The 17952-nt window shown below is 41.2% G+C and overlaps 1 protein-coding gene across 8 annotated transcripts in view; it reads left to right on the forward strand.

Moving 5' to 3' along the window:
* HIVEP1 (HIVEP zinc finger 1) overlaps window positions 1–17952 on the forward strand; it is a 135789-nt gene that overhangs the window by 63042 nt on the left and 54795 nt on the right. For all 8 annotated transcript variants that reach the window (XR_003991663.1, XM_030487749.1, XM_030488013.1 and 5 more), the window contains one exon: window positions 8257–8310. Coding sequence is in view for 7 of the 8 variants with exons in the window: in XM_030487749.1 (XP_030343609.1) it covers window positions 8257–8310 (54 nt within the window). In the remaining variant the exon portion in view is untranslated. The remainder of the gene's footprint in view (window positions 1–8256; window positions 8311–17952) is intronic.

A 17952-nucleotide genomic window follows, 5' to 3' on the forward strand; every position in this document is an offset into this window, starting at 1 on the left:
GAGTGTCTGGCTCCACTGTTCGCTGCTTTGGTATAGGATCTGTATTTGAGAAAATACATAAATTAAAGAACTCTTTAGGGCCCCCGGTGTTGTTATTTTTACATATGTTTCTGGTGAGCGGAAAAGTTGGTGTTTGGTTTTGTCTTGTTTTGTTGTTTGGTTTTTTTTGTTCAAAAGAAAAAGCGTGCAGGTATTTCACTGGCATTTATTTAATTTCTGTGTCAGGCTTTAAAAAAAAAGAATTAATTAAAACCACACTTTTTTTCCCAGTTTGGGGACACCAGCTCAAAGGCCAGTAAACCTTCTAGGGGGAGGGAACCTGTCTCAGTGCGGAAGGCATGAAGGTGCTCATGGAGAAGGTGATGACTCTAGAGTGACTTTAATGTCTCATTTTAACTTTTACCCCGATATAGGGTGAGGTATAGAAAAAAAAAAAAAAAAAGAAAAAGCCAAATGTAAGCCTGGAACAGTGAATGCCCTAGAGGCTGTTAAATAATTATTAAGCATATTTTAGTGATAATAATCACCCATCCTAGGTAGACAGCTAGAATTTGGCAGGGGAGCAGAACAATGCTCTAGCATCAGCATAGCAATGGTGTAATTACAGTGCTGGGTGGCTGATTAGGGGCTATGCAAATGGCCCTGCAATCAGTGCCTGTGTTTGTGCTTTGGTACAGGAGGGAGACAATGTGTAAGTGAATTATCTCTGGTGGCTGTAGGAAGGACACTTCGGATCTAGGGTTGCCTGGCTTTGTGGGGCAGGTGGAAAAGAGAGTAAAGTGAAAAGTGGAAAGGCTGTGTAAAGTGCCATCCTGGCAGGGTTGGGTGCAAAGGTGCCAAACAGGAGATATTTCTGAAGATACTTCACCTGCACATCTGAGTTTTCGTGCTTGGCAGCTACTGTGCCCATCCCCACAGGTACCTCGCTGTTTGCTGTATCGTTCTGTAAGGAGGCAGCCATCCAAAAATCCTCCTCCTGCCCCCCTCTCCTGCGCTCAGTTTTTAACGATTTTAACACTCTCATAATATAAATTCAAATCATGTAAACCAAAAAAGCTGAAACTCCCTAGTTATAAATTGATGGCGCAGGGGCTGAGTTTGGGTTCATATGCAAAGTGCTTCTGTAATTTATGCGCATACACCTTGTCAGGCTCATCAGGAGCCCTTGCCATGCTTAAGTAATACATGTGATGGCAAGGATAAAGCTATTATTTATTTAATTTACATACAGCCTCTCCGTTGACTTTTATTGTATGTACAGTTTAGCAGTTCATTGCTGACACTAATTTAATCTGCAGATTATAGATTGTATTTTCAAATATTGCAAGCTCCTTTTTTCCTAAAATGAAGAGTAATAAGAGGATTTTTATCTTCTATTTTCAACGGGGTTATGTAAAGTATCTGTCACGGGTTCTTCATTTTTAAATCAAATAATTATATATGGCAGGGAGTATGATGAGCATTCAGAGTTGACATTAAAGGGAAAATGCATAAAATATTCTTGAAAAACTGATAAAACAGGTCATTAATCAAGGTTATAATGACTAGTAGAACATTTTAAGATGTTTTAAATCTCACTTTATAAGTTTAAAAGAAGTAGATGATATTTTTTAAAATGACAAACAGCTCCTGCATCATCCTACTAGTTGCTAAGAGTTTTGAATTCACACAATTTTGAAGAGGTCTTTTTCCTCCCCTCTCTTACAGCTGTACGAGCAGTCTTCAAACCTGGTAGCATCTGACAAGCTGAGATTTAGTCTGTTTTACCTTGCATTTTTGGTAGGCTGGGGTCATCTGTGCTATCAGTTACCAGGCTTAGTGTTTGGCAGTGCACCATGCCGTGGTGCTGTGATTCTCTAAGCTTCAAACTGGAGAGGAGAAACCACAAAACAAACCATACACCAAAAAGTGTCAAGTTCCCACACTGTAAAATTACAGAGAGGATGTAGGGACTGTTTTTCCTCATCTGATCTCTTCCTTTTAATCTTGAGTGTTCTTCATTAAATTGGAAAAGGGAAATGTATGGGGACAGAAGAGTGGTTTCCAATTAAAAGTAGATTTAAATTTGAGTGAGAAGAGTGCCTCATCCTATGGGTTTTGTGAAATGTCTTTTTCCTGCTGTTTGCCAACATTGTAGGTGTTCATTCTGCAGCAGGAAGGCAGCATTGGGAACTCCAGGCCATCCAAGGCATCCTCAGGTCCCTGGCTCTGCCGGCCCTGGCACCTCCTGTCTGCAGGGTTCCCTCCTTCTGCAGCGAGGGACAATGCTGCCATCCCTCTGCGAGCCCAGTGTGCAGCTGGGACCCACTTCCCAAGCTGTGCCGCTTGGCTTTCAGGTTTGGAGGCTCTCCTGCTGCGCGGGAAGCCTGCGTGCAGGGGCCTGCCGAGCCTCTGCTTGTTCTTCCCGAGGGATGGGCAAGAGGCAGCATCCCTGCCGACTGCCCCACCAGCTGTGCCGCGCTCTCAATTAACCTAATGGGCTCCTTGTACAGACAAGACTCTTGGGGTTTGATTGTTTTTCCTTTTTTTAATTAGCTAGTTAAAGGAAGTCTTGGGATTCATCTCAGTTAACCAAAGCGCATTAGGACTACAGCATTCTTGTTTTAGCAGGTTGTAAAGAGCCTTTCCTCCTCCTAGCGAAAGGGGAAAGCCAAGCACCACAATCCCCTTGCATTTGCATCCTCCCAGCCCTGGCAGGTATTCCCTCCTGAAGGCAGGGTGCCTTGGGATTAAACACTGCCTCTGGTGCCGAGGGAACCTGCCATCCAGGGAAGTGCTCCAAGCTTGCATCAACTTCACCCAGTGCTTCAGCTTCCCGCCCTTTGCCCTTCCCTCCCTGAGCCCTTCCCTTCCCGCTGCTGCCTGTCTGCTGTCTGCCTCAAAGCATGAGGCTTCCCTCGATAGGAAGTGCGAAATGGAGCAAGCGGGACATGGGAGTGGGCTGAGGTCCCTCCGTACCAAATCGGAGCCCTTCTTCATGCACCAAGCCACTCTGCACCACCTATCTGGTGCTCAGGGTATTTTTATTTATTTGAGTGGTTGGGTTTTTTTGTTTGTTTAATAATAAGTGGTTTTGGACATGCTTCTCATTGAGTGAAATGCAAAGCACTTTGGTACTGGCACATTAGCCTGATGGGTTTCAATAGTTAGAAGATGGAAGTTTCCACACACTGTCTCCAGCCTCTTTTCACTTGCTCTCTGAAATGAAGTAGCAATGGAAAATGCAGAGTTTTGAATTTGCATCAGTGGTTTTCTCAAGCTGTGCATCCCCACACAGAAGAAAAGAAAACCCTCTTTTTTAAGTGGTAACTGCCCAATGCATATAGTCTGATTGCATTAATCCACTTCAGCTGAAGAGTATTTTGTTGCTGCAGTTCTTTTCTCTGCTAGTGATCTAGATGATCAATGCAAGAAAAAAATAGTGATACCTTTCTTTGTGTCCACTGAAAAAAACATGCAAAGTAATTTTTAAAATCACTTTTCAAATGTCTTCTGGTGCAGTAAGGTGAGAGAGTGCGTTTTTTGAGGAAGCAAGAAGAAAAACTTGCCATCTGAAGCTGTTTTGCAGGAGGTATTCTTAGGATGACTCAGGCACAAGGCCTGAGAACCGTGCTTGTCTTTAACTGAAGGGGAAAAAAATTGCTGACATTTTCCTTCCAGCTGTTTTGGTTAAATACTTGAACATACAACGCTAGCCTTTCAGGCAAGATATGAGCTCGTATTTCTCAAAGTTTTGATGAAGTAGCCTGTCTTAGCATCCAGTATGTTGTAAATCTGCTGGTTTTCCACTTACCCATAAACAGAGTATGTGAGATAGAAAAAATAAAACCAAGTCTCTTTTTTACTGTTTTAGAGCAGAAGCTTTGTGTTTTCAACAAGAAGCCAAAAAAACCCTTTTTATAGTGATACAGACACATGCAAATGTGTACAATGAAAAATATTAATGTTTGGGCATTTTGCATGAGCTTAATGAGCACTTCTCACCCTTCACTCCCATATAAGCTTTCCTGGTGGCTTAAAAGTAATCCTGTGCTCCTCAGTGACTGCTTCACTGTTCCTGTGTGTGTTGTTGCTCTGCGAGGTGACTTGTTCAGCAGGACGAAGTCATCTCATTACACTGGCACGGGGACTCTCTTGAGCAAAAATGGGATGGAAAAAACCTAGAACAAAACCCCCAAACAAACCCACAAATGTAAGATTTCTTTTACTCCAGCTTAAATTGCTGTCAGAAGTTACTGGTTTCATATTTTGCAAACCTCACACTTTTCAGTATTTTTGCTTTCATTTGCTGAAATACTGAACCCTTTATTTTTCTTCCTTAACTGACCGTATAAATAAGGCCTTTAAAGTTTTTCTTGAAAATTCTTAATGCATTTCTGATACACATAAACATGTTAAGGTTTGTGTATGTTGGTATGCTGATATCATAAAAAAGTAAATATCTTTCTAAACTACATTTTATTTGTGGCGTCATTAAAATCTGTGAGGTGAATCTCAGTGGAGATCAAAAATAGAGAATGTAAAGCTGTTGAAAAATCTGGTTTATTTTATTGTTTGAAAACCCACCACAGCACCACCATATCTAACTCAGACTCTTGGTATCCATTTAATGACCTATCACAGCAGGAGGCGTGTAAAACAAGAAACATCTATTACAGTGTGCCAGTCTCCTTCCTCGTGTTCCTAAAAAGCACAGTGACATTACATATTTAAAACCCCAAGGAATTTGATGATATTTCCACGCAACAGATACCTGCTGGGAGAGCTTTGTTGGACAATAATGTTGAAGAGGTATAATAGTGGAGTAAGAAAAGCCATTGCACCCATGTTGTTTCATCTTATTTTACACACATGAACATACATATATATAAAAATAAATATATATAAAAGCCATATATATATAGCCATAAATATGTTTATAAATGAATACATACATATTAAAAAACCCTATTATTATATTACCTGAGCTTTGCTTTTTTGTACTACGCACCCGCCTGGGTGGTACAAGAGCTGGCTCCGTAGCTCGTTACGCTGATATCATATGGAAGCGTATATGATGATTTCCTCTTTTATTGCTTTTTCCCTTCACTTGGTGAGAAGTGTCCCATCCTAAATGAGAGTGTGTCTGTCACCATCATCATTTGCTTCTAGGTGTGTGCTACTCCAGAAGACTGTCGTTGGGGGGGCATTAGGATAGGTCTTACAGTAAAGTAGTCAAGATAGGTACTATTCTGTCATTGAATGAAGAGGGTGCCATATCTGCCATGTATTAGAAATTTCCATGAGTTAAATTACTTTCTTTTATCCTAGGAGAAGTAAATAATATTCCAGTGATAAAGAAATGTTTCCTTTTTAAAATTTTCAGGTTAGACAGTATCTTCAGTATCACAGGTTTAAATCTGAAATAATACTAAATACTAAAATAAAATACTAAATACTAAAGTGAGTAATGGATTGGATAATATTATTTGACATTAACAGTGCAGTTTTCAGTTCCTCCTGGGCTTTGCAGATGAGTTTTGCGTAATGTATTTTTGCTTATAAGGAGTTTTCAAAGGTGCCTACCATTAAGAGAATCTATAATATAATTATGAAATAATATGGCATGTAATATGTAATTTGCCTTAAAATATTTCACATATGGCTAATTTAGGGAGACACGAGAGAAGGAAATTACTGGATAATCTAAATTTGCTGTTAATTAGCAAGTTATTGTCGGCATACATGCAAGTTGTCAGCATTGGGGTGACTGCATTTTGGTGTCACTGGTGTGAGTGGTTCAAAGCCTGCTCTTCCTGCCTGCTCCGTGGAGGTTTGGGATAACCCATTTCTTCCTTCCAGCCTGGAACACAGCAGTTCGTAAGGCAGTCATCCATATAAGATCTGTAGTGGTAAAATGCAGCAGGCTGGGAAGCAGCTGCCACAAATTTTGTACAATGGTGTTAAACATGCGTTGGTGTAACAACAAGAGCAGGTAGCTCTGTGCTATAGGTCATTCCAAGGATATAGCCCTCAATGAAACATCTAGGAAGTAGACCCATGTTAATATATACCCTGCCCTTATTTACAGTCAAAATCGGAACCAACACGGAATTTTTCCAGTGTTCATAATGCTTAAAGGCGTTCTGCACAGAGATACCTCCACAGGTATGAAGACGTATACGCAACAAACGTAACTCATTGGGGGAAACACATCAGGAGATGTAGGAGATGTAGGAGACCTTCTGGCTGGGTACCAAGCACATGTTTACCTAGTTATTATTTGCGTTATCTGCAGTTCTTTGTTTGGGATTACTCTCTGACAAAGGGGTGGTTGTGATTTCTGTAGGAGCTCCTTTTTTTTTTTTTTTTTAATAAGAGAGAATTCAGCTAAGGAGATCAAAGTGATTAATCTTTCTGGCAATCTAACATAGCATGCTTCCAAAATACTTAAGTAATTTTTCTCTATGAAATAGGATGATAGTGAATTTAAATGCATACATTCCTTGTAGCGTTTATCTGAAATACGCAGATAATTCTTTTAAGAATGAAACTGCAGTTGTCTGTCTACTTAAGTATAAATTTTGGTGACAAATCGTTTACATTCTCCCAAGAGATAAACATATCTTGTGCATTGCTTGTATCTCTAAACAGAGGCAAAATGAGTTCGATAGCCAATCTATGGTTTTGGTTGCTAGTTGCATTTTGGTGAATCCTACAGCTCCATTTACAGGGTTAATTTGTTGAGGTTTATTGTTTTGTGTGTGTTAGTGTATTTCATCCCATGTCATGCAACTTAGTAAATTGCTTATTCCATCACCTTTCTGTAAAGCAATAACTTGTGGGAAAACAGTATGAGATTGTTAAGACAGACTTTTCTCTAATAACATTAGTGGCACATATATATAAAAAATGCTTTGTTTATGTTTCTTCTTATTCTTGCTAGAAATTGTTATTTACAGCCCTTTCTATTAAAAAAATGTATAGATACATACAATATTTCATCTGTAGCTGAAATCCAGGAAGATCTTAGATACCTAGTCTTCAGTGTTTAAAGTAAGCCTGCATAACTGGGTTGGTAAAGACCTGGTGAAGAGTGGTTCTTTTTTCGAGTTGCTTGTGTTTGTCTTCAGCAGTAAGCCAGTACAGGAGAAACTGTGTTATAAAACTTCCCTTTAAATATATACGTCTGTCTTGGTAACCTCAGAAGGAAGAAGGAAGAGGTTTGGCTTTTAAAATCGCAGTGGTAGTCTTTCTCAGAAGCTTCATTTGCTCCAGCTCTGGGAGCAAATGAAAAAAAAAAAAAAGAAATCCAAACCAAAACCAAACAACAAAACCAAACAAACAAAAAAAAGCCTTCACAGGTATTTTGGGAAATGAATTGTATTATCTGAAAGCCGTATTCCAAGCTCAGGCCTTGGTCAGACAGGCCATAGTTTGATGTGGAGTTCAGCATCTTGCAGTGCCACTGCCTCTTACCAACATGACCTGAAGCCATCCTGAAACCACTGAGAACTGTTTGCTTCCCCAAAGAAACAGGTCTCAAGTTTTTATTCATTCCAGTTGCCCCTTTCTCGCTTCTTGCTCTGCACTTGCAAGCGTACACATGTGCAGAACAAGGCCCTCTCTTCCCACTGGATCTTCTGCACATCACTAGCAGAAATACAGTTCCCTTCCCAACACCAGTGTGTCTCGGGGGCAGCAGGTGATCTGTGAAGAACAGGGCGAGAGTAAAGACTCGAGGGTTTTTTTTGCTCCTGCTGCATGCGTGGGAATTTGGGTAGTTTCACAGAGGAATAAGCCCAGGGCTACTGCTCACCCCCCACCACTCCCATGTGACAGTGCTGGCTCCATCACTTCACACAGCAAATCCTGTTTGTCGCCGTGGTTAATGCCCCGTTGTCTTGTTCTAACAGCATTTTTCAAAAACGTATTAAAATACTCTGTAATGCACCATAATACCTATTCCAAAGAGTCCCCTGACTGCATTAATTATTATAGATGGTACAAAGCTATGGTGGGATTAGCTATTGGCTGCAGATCCAATGCCAGTGCTTTTCTTTCTGCAGTTCCGTGTAATTTAACATGTCAATAGCCTTGCTAGTAAAACATGATAAAATTTTATATGGCTGTATTACTCATAATGTACTGCATATTTATGTGTGAATGGCATCACTCATAAATATGAGCAGTTCAAGACAGATTTCAGTAAATGACTTTCTAAAATATTACGGTTTTTTATATAAGTATTTTAATAATGACTTCTCTTTTTTGCAGACAAAATTGAAGAAGCACAAAAACAACTTAATGGAACAGAAGACCAACAGAGAGGTAATAAACAAACCCAAAAAATGAAACAGAAAAACCTCATAGCGATTCCAGAGGTTGATCCAAAGCCTTCCTGCATCAGTGAAAAGACTCCACTGGGCTGAGCACTGGATGAGGCCGCAGGCATGTCTGTAATGCCCCAATTTCCTGAGACAGAAAGGCTTTGTTTTAACCACTCAAGTAGCTGTCTTGACCTTGATGAGACTGCTGAAGCTGTAGTATTAGAGATGTGCACGAGTTATTGACTATAGCGTGTGCTAACCATTGGTTCGTTATGTGATTTACCTAATCATTAATAACCATATTTGGTTTATGGCAAGCACAATATTTGATGATTCCTAACAGATGTTGAAGGGGGATTGATCATCACAGGTTATTTTAAGAAACAGATGACCTGTGACAGATTAAATCCGTGTGTTAGAGCTTAGAAAGCTGGTGGAAAGTCATTGCATTTCAAGGCTGGCTGGCTCCAGAGGTGCCTGTTTGGTTGTGTGATAAAGCTCTTCCTCTTCCGCACACCCACAGAAATGCTCAGAGAAGGGGAGGGGGGTGGGCAAACAATATTTTGCTGGGCTACTACCGGGCCCATCATGGGAGAGCCATGAAAGGTCCATCTCCACAAGCCTGGAGAAGCACAGGAGCAGAAATCCATATTACAGACTCAGGCAATGCGACCCTGTCCAGACCCCTCCCAGGGCTGTCCCTGCAGAGCCTCAGCCCCGGTGTCTGGGTGTGAAACCCATCCCCATGAGCCATGGGGAGCAGCTCTCCAAGTTACCTCTTGGTCTAACAGGGATTGCCAGTTGGGGGTGTGGGACACATAAGGGCAAGAGCTTTTGGGCATTGCACAGGATTTATTATGGGGTCTTTAGGGGAGGAACCAAAGGGAGGACAAAGGAGGATTTAGGAGATTTGGGCAGTAACAAGTGTGGGATAAGGGAATAAAAAAGTTCATGTGTGTAAAGAGCCGGCTGGTCAGGATGCTTGCCTGGCAATGCCCTGCATCTCACTAGCACAGTTTGTCCTGTCTCCTTACTAAGCTCCACCTTCAACTGTTTTCCAGTAAAGAACTCTTTACTCCTTGTGTATATGGGGTGGTGTGTGTGTGTGTGTGATGAATGGTGCAGCAACTGGAGCGAGTGTGGGTGTGATGCTAGCAAAGGTAATGCCAGATGAGCCAGTGAGTAGTGAAGTGGGATGGGGTCCAGGATGGGTTTGAGGGTCTTGAAGGGCTACCTCTGGGTATGAGAGCATCTGTATGTCCTTAGGGGCGAGAGCACAGGAGGGCAGCTGTAAGGACCAAAGGAGCCCTAGACAGCTCTGGACGCATTTGCAATGGTCTGTACCAGTAACTGCAGTGGGGCTGCAGCCTTGGGGGCTCATGTGTACGGGTGCAGCAGCTTGAAAGACTGACATCCAGGGGTGGCTACTGGACAGACTGAGTTTCTGAGCACAGCTGCTGGTGGGGTCTACCTCGGACATAGTGTTACATTCCCACTAATGCCCTGCTCAGGTGGATCAAGGAGCAGGATGAGTGTCAGCGTGAGTGCTCAAGAGTGTCTGTCTGTGATCTGTATGTCCAGCTGTATGTGTATATATGTATGTATGTATATATGTGTCTGGTGTATATGTGTGCTCTGTGTGCATGTCCCTGTTGGGAAAACATTTTCAGCCTTGCTGCTGGTTGAACCTGGGGGCATGGAGCAGCAGCAGCAGCCTCATTTATCTTGAGCTCCCGGATTTGGCATGAGGTATTTTCCTCTAACAGCACCCTCTATCAGTGCTTTGTCTTTTCTGGGTAGGCATTCACCTTTCCTGGTAGTGAGCTGTCCTACTGGCCTATGACACATCTATGAACATTGCTGTAAATTGTTGATGCTCTGTCCTGGAACCAAAGTTTGTTATCTTTTGAAACAATGAACTTCAAAACTTTTTGAAGATCAGAGAAGAAATACACAAGCGGATCTCAGCAGGGTCCATCTGGCCCAGAATTCGGTCTCCAGCAGAGGCAATAGGATGTACTGTTTAAGGACAGCACATAAGCCTGGCCACTTTCTTTAGTCCATTCCCCTCATGCTGTTCACAGACATTGGATTAGGGATGTCTGCCTCTCATCCTTTTAGTTTCTAGACATTTATGGAGCTGTTACCCATGAATCCTTTTGATTAAATGTTGTCTGCATCCAATTTTCTATGACAGCAAACTGCAGAAGTTCCCTACCAATCACAGTAAAAAGTACATTGTTCTTTTTTATTTTTTTTTTTTTTTGCTCAATTTTCAACAGGTGTCTCCCAGTTCAACCATTGTGGGATTTGTTAAATAGCAGTTCTATAGGCGCCTTATCCACTGCCTTCATGATTTTATAAATCTTGTCTGTATCTCTCTCTACTTTCTTTTCTCCAAACTCATGACTGGTTTAGTTTTTCAAGGGAAGGTTTGTTATAAACTGTCTTGTCTGGGCACCAGGACTGTGATGTTGCTCTATGTATTTGTAAAAGGTGGAAGAGAGGAAAAAGTGGCTAGATGGTAATAGTGACCCTTCAGACATTTATAGAGACTTATAGAGACTTTTAAATAAACTAAATTTACCTTCTACTGAATAGTTTTGATACAGTTTTGTTCAGTGGATAGTAGGTAAGTGGTATTGTCATCTAAACATAAACAGCTTGGCATATGAATTATAGCTGTTTGCTCTCTTTGCAATAGGTCTTGCAGAGGTAGTATTGCTCTGGATCGCTTTTTGTGATAGACACGTTGAAGCTAAAGACCTGCTTTCAGGTGTTTGTTCTCACACATGGCCCAGTAACACCTTTGCACAAAGGAGGAGAAATTCTCTAGCGTAAACTTAGCAATGTACTCTGAAAAGAATGGGGCTGCAAAGATTTATGTGGTGGTAGCACTCAGCTTTCAGCACCTCAGAATCAGAGATCATTGCTTAATGTTTGGCTTCTAACCTAAATTCATATGGGTGGCAATTGAAAAATTAAGTTTTAAATAGAAAATTGATAGATAAATAACTGGGATAATAAAGTTACTCTTTACAAATGAAAAATGTCCTCTGCCTTTTTTTTTTTTTTAGGTTTCTTAAATGTCTGAGTAGATAGATTTCTTGGTAATATGAAGGAAACAGAATGATTTACTTGAAGCTTTAGAGTCTGAAGGCCACTGAAAAAAATGAAATATATATTCTGAGCCAAACAAGTAAAAAGAATGTGCACATATTCACATAAGTTATTTTAAATCACAATCCAGTTATACAGATTCCTGTGAAGTATGGTTATATATCTTTCCTCTTTGTTCATTTATTTTGTCTTTCAGTTCATCTAGATCACTTTAGATTTGTTTATTTCCTGTCTGAAATGAATAGGGAATATAATTTTGTGGAATTTATCACAACTACTGCTCTGTCAGTAGCAGAGCTGTCAGTGGCACAGCATATTTGCAGGAAGGAATTTTTCATCAGTTTAATCATGCTGGGGTTCTGCTGACGAGAATTGTGCACTGAGCAGTCATAACTTTATTACATGTGTGGGCTTTAAGTTAAATTTAATTGACTACAAAAAGATACATGTTTAACACCTCACTTTGCCATTAGTGTAGTAATCCAATTAAGTGCAAATTGAAATAGGACTCTATTAAGCACGAAGGAGACAGTAAATGAACAGACATAGTTTTCAAGTTTGCAGATTTCTGTTATTTAGTATGAAGTTTCAGCTGGAAGACCTACTCTGTTATTTTTTTTGAGTGATGGTCCACAAACGCATTCAGATTATGAATATTCAAATGGCCTGCCACTGAGACCAGAAACATGTTTGTTAGGGGCCATGCTCACCTTCCTGCTCAGTGAATGTGTAAGGTGGGTCATTCTTGTGTTATTATGTTTTCTCTCAACTGCCCAATTCTGCCATGAATTTTCAGTAGGAGAAGCTGTGCTTTTCTTTATGTTTGATGATGTCTCCCAAGGCTGTTTTACACTTTGGGTCTGCTCCTGCTTTGAGGTAGAATTTCATCAGGTACAAGAGTTTGTTAGTGTGACACAGAAGGACTTGCTCCCAGCGAGTGCTCCATGTGGTGTTCTTTAAGAGCCTGGAAGGGATGGTGAGCTTGAACTACAGAAAATTTCTCCTTGAGAAAGCAGTGAAAGCTGTATTTGATGTGGAACCCAGTGGGTATTATGGGCTGGAAGGCAGTCAGACAAATCCAACTGCCTTATCTTTGATCTACTGCTGGCCATCCTCCTTAGAAAGCCATCCCAAGAAAGTCCTTTCTGTCTTCTGCCTTCCAGACTGGTAAAGTCAAGTCCTCTTGCGTCCTTGTGATTACAGTAGAGGCTTCTGATTTGGTCATCCCCAGAACCAGTTCAGCCACTGAAGGCCTATATGAAGTGCTGTAAGCATTTGGTTTTTTATTTATGCATTGCAGCAGTTCTCTGCCTATCACAGCATCTGGGTCCTATGTACATCAGCTCCACCAACATCATCACTGCATTCTTTTCGACTGGTCATCTCCAGACTTGGCACCAGCAATGCTAAGACTGCTGCCTAAATCTCTATCTCTGCTTCTGAAACTGTTCTTGGAACTAAAGTTGGTGACTCCAGCAACACCAAGATTTGCCATAAAATGGATGGCAGATCCCCAAAAGAGCCATCTCATGGCCTGATATATACTCTGCATTGCAGGCTGATCTGGTGTCTCTAGGGCTGTCAGGAGTACTATTCTGGACTCAACTACATCATTTAAGATAACTGCTTCTTGCCATGTCACACCCAAAAGGATCAATAATCTGCTAGATCAGATGGAAGATGGATTTTCTCATTCTACTTCTCAGTCGTGGCGAAAGCTGTGTCTCAGAATATAAGGTGTTCTGGGATGGTCTGCGGACACGTGTGTTTCTCAGCCTCATTGCAGTTTAGACTTGCAGACTGTCATGGCTGTTTCCAGGTATGAATTCATCCCTCTGAATAAGCTGCTGTTCCGGTTTAATCAAGTTTTTGACTTTCTTTAATGTCATGGTTTAACCCCAGCCCCACACAGCTGCTTGCTCACTCTCCTGCACTGGGATGGGGGAGAGAATTGGAAGGGTAAATGTAAGAGAGAAAAAGGTTGAGATAAAGGTAAAGGAAAAGCTGTGTGCGCAAGCAAAACAAACCAAGGAATACCTTTACTACTTTCCACGGTCAGACAGTGTTCAGCCATCTCCAGGAAAGCAGGGCTTCGTCATGTGTAATGGTTACTTGGGAAGACAAACACTATCACTTCAAACATCCCCCTCTTCCTCCTTCTTTCCCCAGCTTTATTCCATACCATATGCTGAACATGACACCATATGGTGTGGAATATCCCTTGGGTTAGTTGGGGTCAGCTGTCCTGGCTGTGTCACCTCCTGACTGCTTGTGCACCCCGAGCCTGCTCTCTGGTAGGATGGTGTGAGGAGCAGGAAAGGCTTTGGCTCTGTATATGCACTGCTCAGCAGTAACAAGAACATCTCTGTGTTACCAACACTGTTTCCAGCACAAATCCAAAACATTGCCCTATACTAGCTACTATGAAGAAAATTAACAGTATCCCAGCCAAAACCAGTGCATGCAGGAGAAGGGGAGATGAGTAGACAGTACCTATTTCTTCAATAGGTAGAATTTTAAACAGCTTACTGATTGTCACTTGAAGCTGTATGCAGTATAACATGTTCATCCTGAACTCAGACTTCCAGTCCCCCTAATGCCGTGCAGGCATCTGCCAGTCTCCTCTCCAGATCTCTTCCCAGGACTGGCAGGTATATCCAGCTGCAAGGAGAAGCCTGTTTTCAACCTGTGATTTTAGGGATCAGAGGCTTTGTATTACCTGCTGCCTCAACTGTTGCAGCTGACCTTACTCAGACAAAGCATGGGCAGGTGTACCTTTTGAACACCAACTTTTCTTCAAGATCTATGCTGCATAGCATGGACAGGAGGATCTATGTTCTGGTGGTCCTTTTAGCACTCCTGGTCTCACCTACAGAAAAGATGATGTCGTAAATAGCAGAAAGAAATATGCTGCCAGTCAAGTTTCAGATTGGTGCATTATGTTGGTCCCCTCCGGTTTACCAATTCTGGTAGAGTGAGTACTCAATTTGGAGTATGCACTTGAGCTGAAGGGATCAGGTCTGTCCTTAAACTGTGTTAAGGTCTATTTAGCACCTCTTTGAGTCTGTCATTTGCCTATCAACCAAGTTGCTGTACTTTCTCACTCCATCGATTTCACACTCCTTAAAGAGCTTTTTCAGTTTCTTGCCTGAGGCAGGAGATGCTTCATGTGGAATTTGAAGATGAAGCTGCGTATTCTGCTGCGTCCTCAGTTTCATATCCTCAGCATAGCTCACTTCTTGGTCTGTGAAGATGGATATCTAAGTTGTTCTCATTTGTTGCAGAAGTCCAAGCATCTGTGACAGCTCTGTCTTGATAGAGTTCCTTTCCCAAGTTTGTCCCTGGGATGGTATCAGAATTTCACCCAGATCAGTTCTCTTTCCAGAGTCTTGTGCTTTGATATTAGTAGTGCCCTCTTCATTTGCATCCCAAGATACAGAAACATTGTTGGCAGGCCAAGAGTTTTGTCTGACTTGATCAGTGGTTGTTTAAATGGCAGCAGGCTCTGTTCGTATTTACTGAGAAACCACCAAGGCAGAACCATTCAAAGCTCTGGTGTGGACTCCAGCAAGGTCCAAGCAACTTCTGGGATGCTGTTGAAAAAATATCTTTATTTCCAGTCTCTGTTATGGGACTACCTAAAGCCTCTGTCTGCACTTTCAGTGGGTACTGATCTGTCTCTGAAGCCTTAAGGTTGGCACAGCATTTGGTGGGGTCACTGCATGCAGGATTCTAAGACTCTCCTTTTGCCTGCTTAGGTGCATGTATAGGTGTGTGAAACCACCCGTTGTGTGAATGTACCTTAGAGCTATCGTGCAAAGAAAGGAAGGGTAAGAAAGGAGAGATTACATTCCAGCAGCAAATATTCTCCAAGATGCACAATCCATATGCACATATGTTCCCCTCCTACACTTGCAGTCCCTTCAAAGTAGTGTGTTGGCATGGAGGAGAAGCAACTGAAATTAAACGCCCTTTACCTTGTTTGCCCATCTGCTGTTTTTTTAACTGGAATATTATTTTTGTAGTAAATCTAACAGTGCTGACATTTAGGTGAGGAAGTTGGTCGTTATAAGTGGACGTATGAGACTTCAGTTCAGAAATGTAGGTTCTGCTGCAGATTCTTGGTAGACATATTTTGTATCTTCGGAATCCTTCCAAAGCCTCCCTGCTTTATCATCCCTCTTGTTAAGTGAATGGATGTTATTGACAAAATTATTGAGGGAGTTTCAAATGCATTATTATCAGTATACCAGCTTTCTTCCTAGATAAATAAGACATTGAATACGTCTTACCTTAAAGATTGGTGCCCTTTTTATGTTGCCATGTCCCAGCTTATAGAGGACTCTTATCGGCCTGCCATCTGGCCTCAGAGGAGCAGCCAGATCCCTTTCCTTCTCTCCCCTTCCCGCAGGCATTCCCGATCCCGCTTCCTGCCACTGCACCTCTTTCTGCCAAAAAGCAGGTGGAGCCCCATGTGCTGTTGGTGTACCCTGCTCCCTAGGTCATCAGCTGTGGTCAATACTGTATTTTTTCATAGAAGGGAAATAGGAAACTGAATGGGAAGAGATCAAACAAAAATCTGGAAATACGATGCTAAACAATTTAAGCATTTTGATTTACTGGCTTCGAGTGACCTCATCCTCCACAGATGTTTCCCTGAATTTTCCCTGTAAGTTTGAAAGCATGTGAGCTTTCTGGATTCTTTGCTGCCGTGGTACCCACATACTGTCATTAGTCAAAAACATTTTATTTCCATTTTGTATTTATAGGAAACTGTGCCATATTTTTTGGCCAAGACATGTAACCAAGATCCAAAGTTTCATTTGATTCTTTTCATCTTTCTGTCCTTATCTCTAGCAACCATATGGGCTAGAAATACAGTCACTCTTAAATGGAAGTGGATAATCTTCAATAGTTGCAAGTTACAGTAATGTCCTGTTTGCTACTTAACGCTGGTGAGAGGATTAGCTTGCCTTTTTATTTTTCTGTTGGCATACACCAGAGCTACCTACCTTTTAGTTTCCAAATGTTCAAAACTACAAGTTAGCAATGATATTTTATGCAGTTCATTTGTGCATTTTCCTGATGTCTGATTTCATAAAGTGTTTGTATCTACATTAAAATATGTCAATACCTGTGTCTGAGAGGTAATTTATTTAAATTGTTCTGTGTGTCTCGAACTATAAGGCTTTAAATCAAGACTGAACTATCTTTCTAAAATATTTACGGCAGCTAAGGCAGCCATGATTGGCTTGATGCAGGAACTGTTTGTGTCTGTAGCTCATGTCATACCGGTTCTCACATTTTCATAAAGTCCCATCTATTCTTAAAATCTCTGGTGTTTTCGGATTGAGAGAACATTGCATGCTGCTAATAACAGTGACAACTTGAAAGGTCCTTTCTGTCTTCAGGCACATTCAGTGCAGGGTTTGTGCTCACTGAGGACAGTGAGAAAACTTGCCTGACTTTTGTGGGAGCAGGAATAGTCTCTGATATCATTTAACTTCATTTTTCATTGCTTTCGTCTTCAATAGTTAAGTACATTTTAATTTCCTCATTCTACCAGTGGGGGCAAACGGATCAAAATGGAGATGTTTATGTGTTCTTTGCTCTGAGAAACAACGTTAGAATATGGGCAGGAAATTTTTCTGGCTCCTGTAAACCTCCTGGGTTGTGAGTCAATGTCTGTTATTTCTATTTTAATTTTCTTTGGTTAGTACATTTAGTTTAGACTACTAGCAGCTGAAATCTGCTCAGTAAATCCACTGCTGGTGCTAGACATAGCAAGAGCTGGTATTGTTTTGACAGGCAGACAAACAGATTTACAGTTTTAAATTGAACATTTCATCCTTTGGAGCTATTATGAGAACTGGGTTAAAACATTAATGGGATGTGTAAATAATAGTATTTTGACTTTTACTGACAAGTCTAGCAAATTTTTTTGATTGACAGTTCAGCAAAAGAGATTCCAACCTGCAAGTGACATTTGCAAAGGGGCATTGTGCAAATGAACATTATAAAACAATTGCTGAGAAAGCATCTTCCTGATAGTAAATGGCAAGTGGCTGTTCCAAATCATGGTACAGTATGTTGTTAAATCAGTGGCTATGTTTTCAGGATCGTAACATTTTTATCTTGGCCCGGATTTAATGAATAGAAGGATTTCTTGCAAGTTTCTAAAATCTGAGGCCAGAACAAGCTCAGTTTTGTGGTGGGACGATGCTGAGCTAACAAACTAGCTAATTTGAGAGGCATACCTATACGTGTGTAGTAAACGCAATAGGTTGCTAATTTTAGCTGATGTGAGCCGGGAGCGAGCCAGTTGTTGAAATGCAAGAATTTTTACTTGTGAGTTTCCTTGTAGTCTGCCTTCTGTGTGAGCAATGAGTAGGTGTTTTCATACTTTCCGGATACGCCTTTAGCTCAGGGAGTTGTTGGTTTCCTTTGGTCTCCTTCTGAATAGAAAATATAATATATAAATGGATGGTGAGTTAGATGCCACTCTCTGGTAGCTATATCCTTA

The sequence above is a fragment of the Strigops habroptila genome, chromosome 1 (assembly GCF_004027225.2).
Source record: "Strigops habroptila isolate Jane chromosome 1, bStrHab1.2.pri, whole genome shotgun sequence".
Classification (NCBI taxonomy): domain Eukaryota; kingdom Metazoa; phylum Chordata; class Aves; order Psittaciformes; family Psittacidae; genus Strigops; species Strigops habroptila.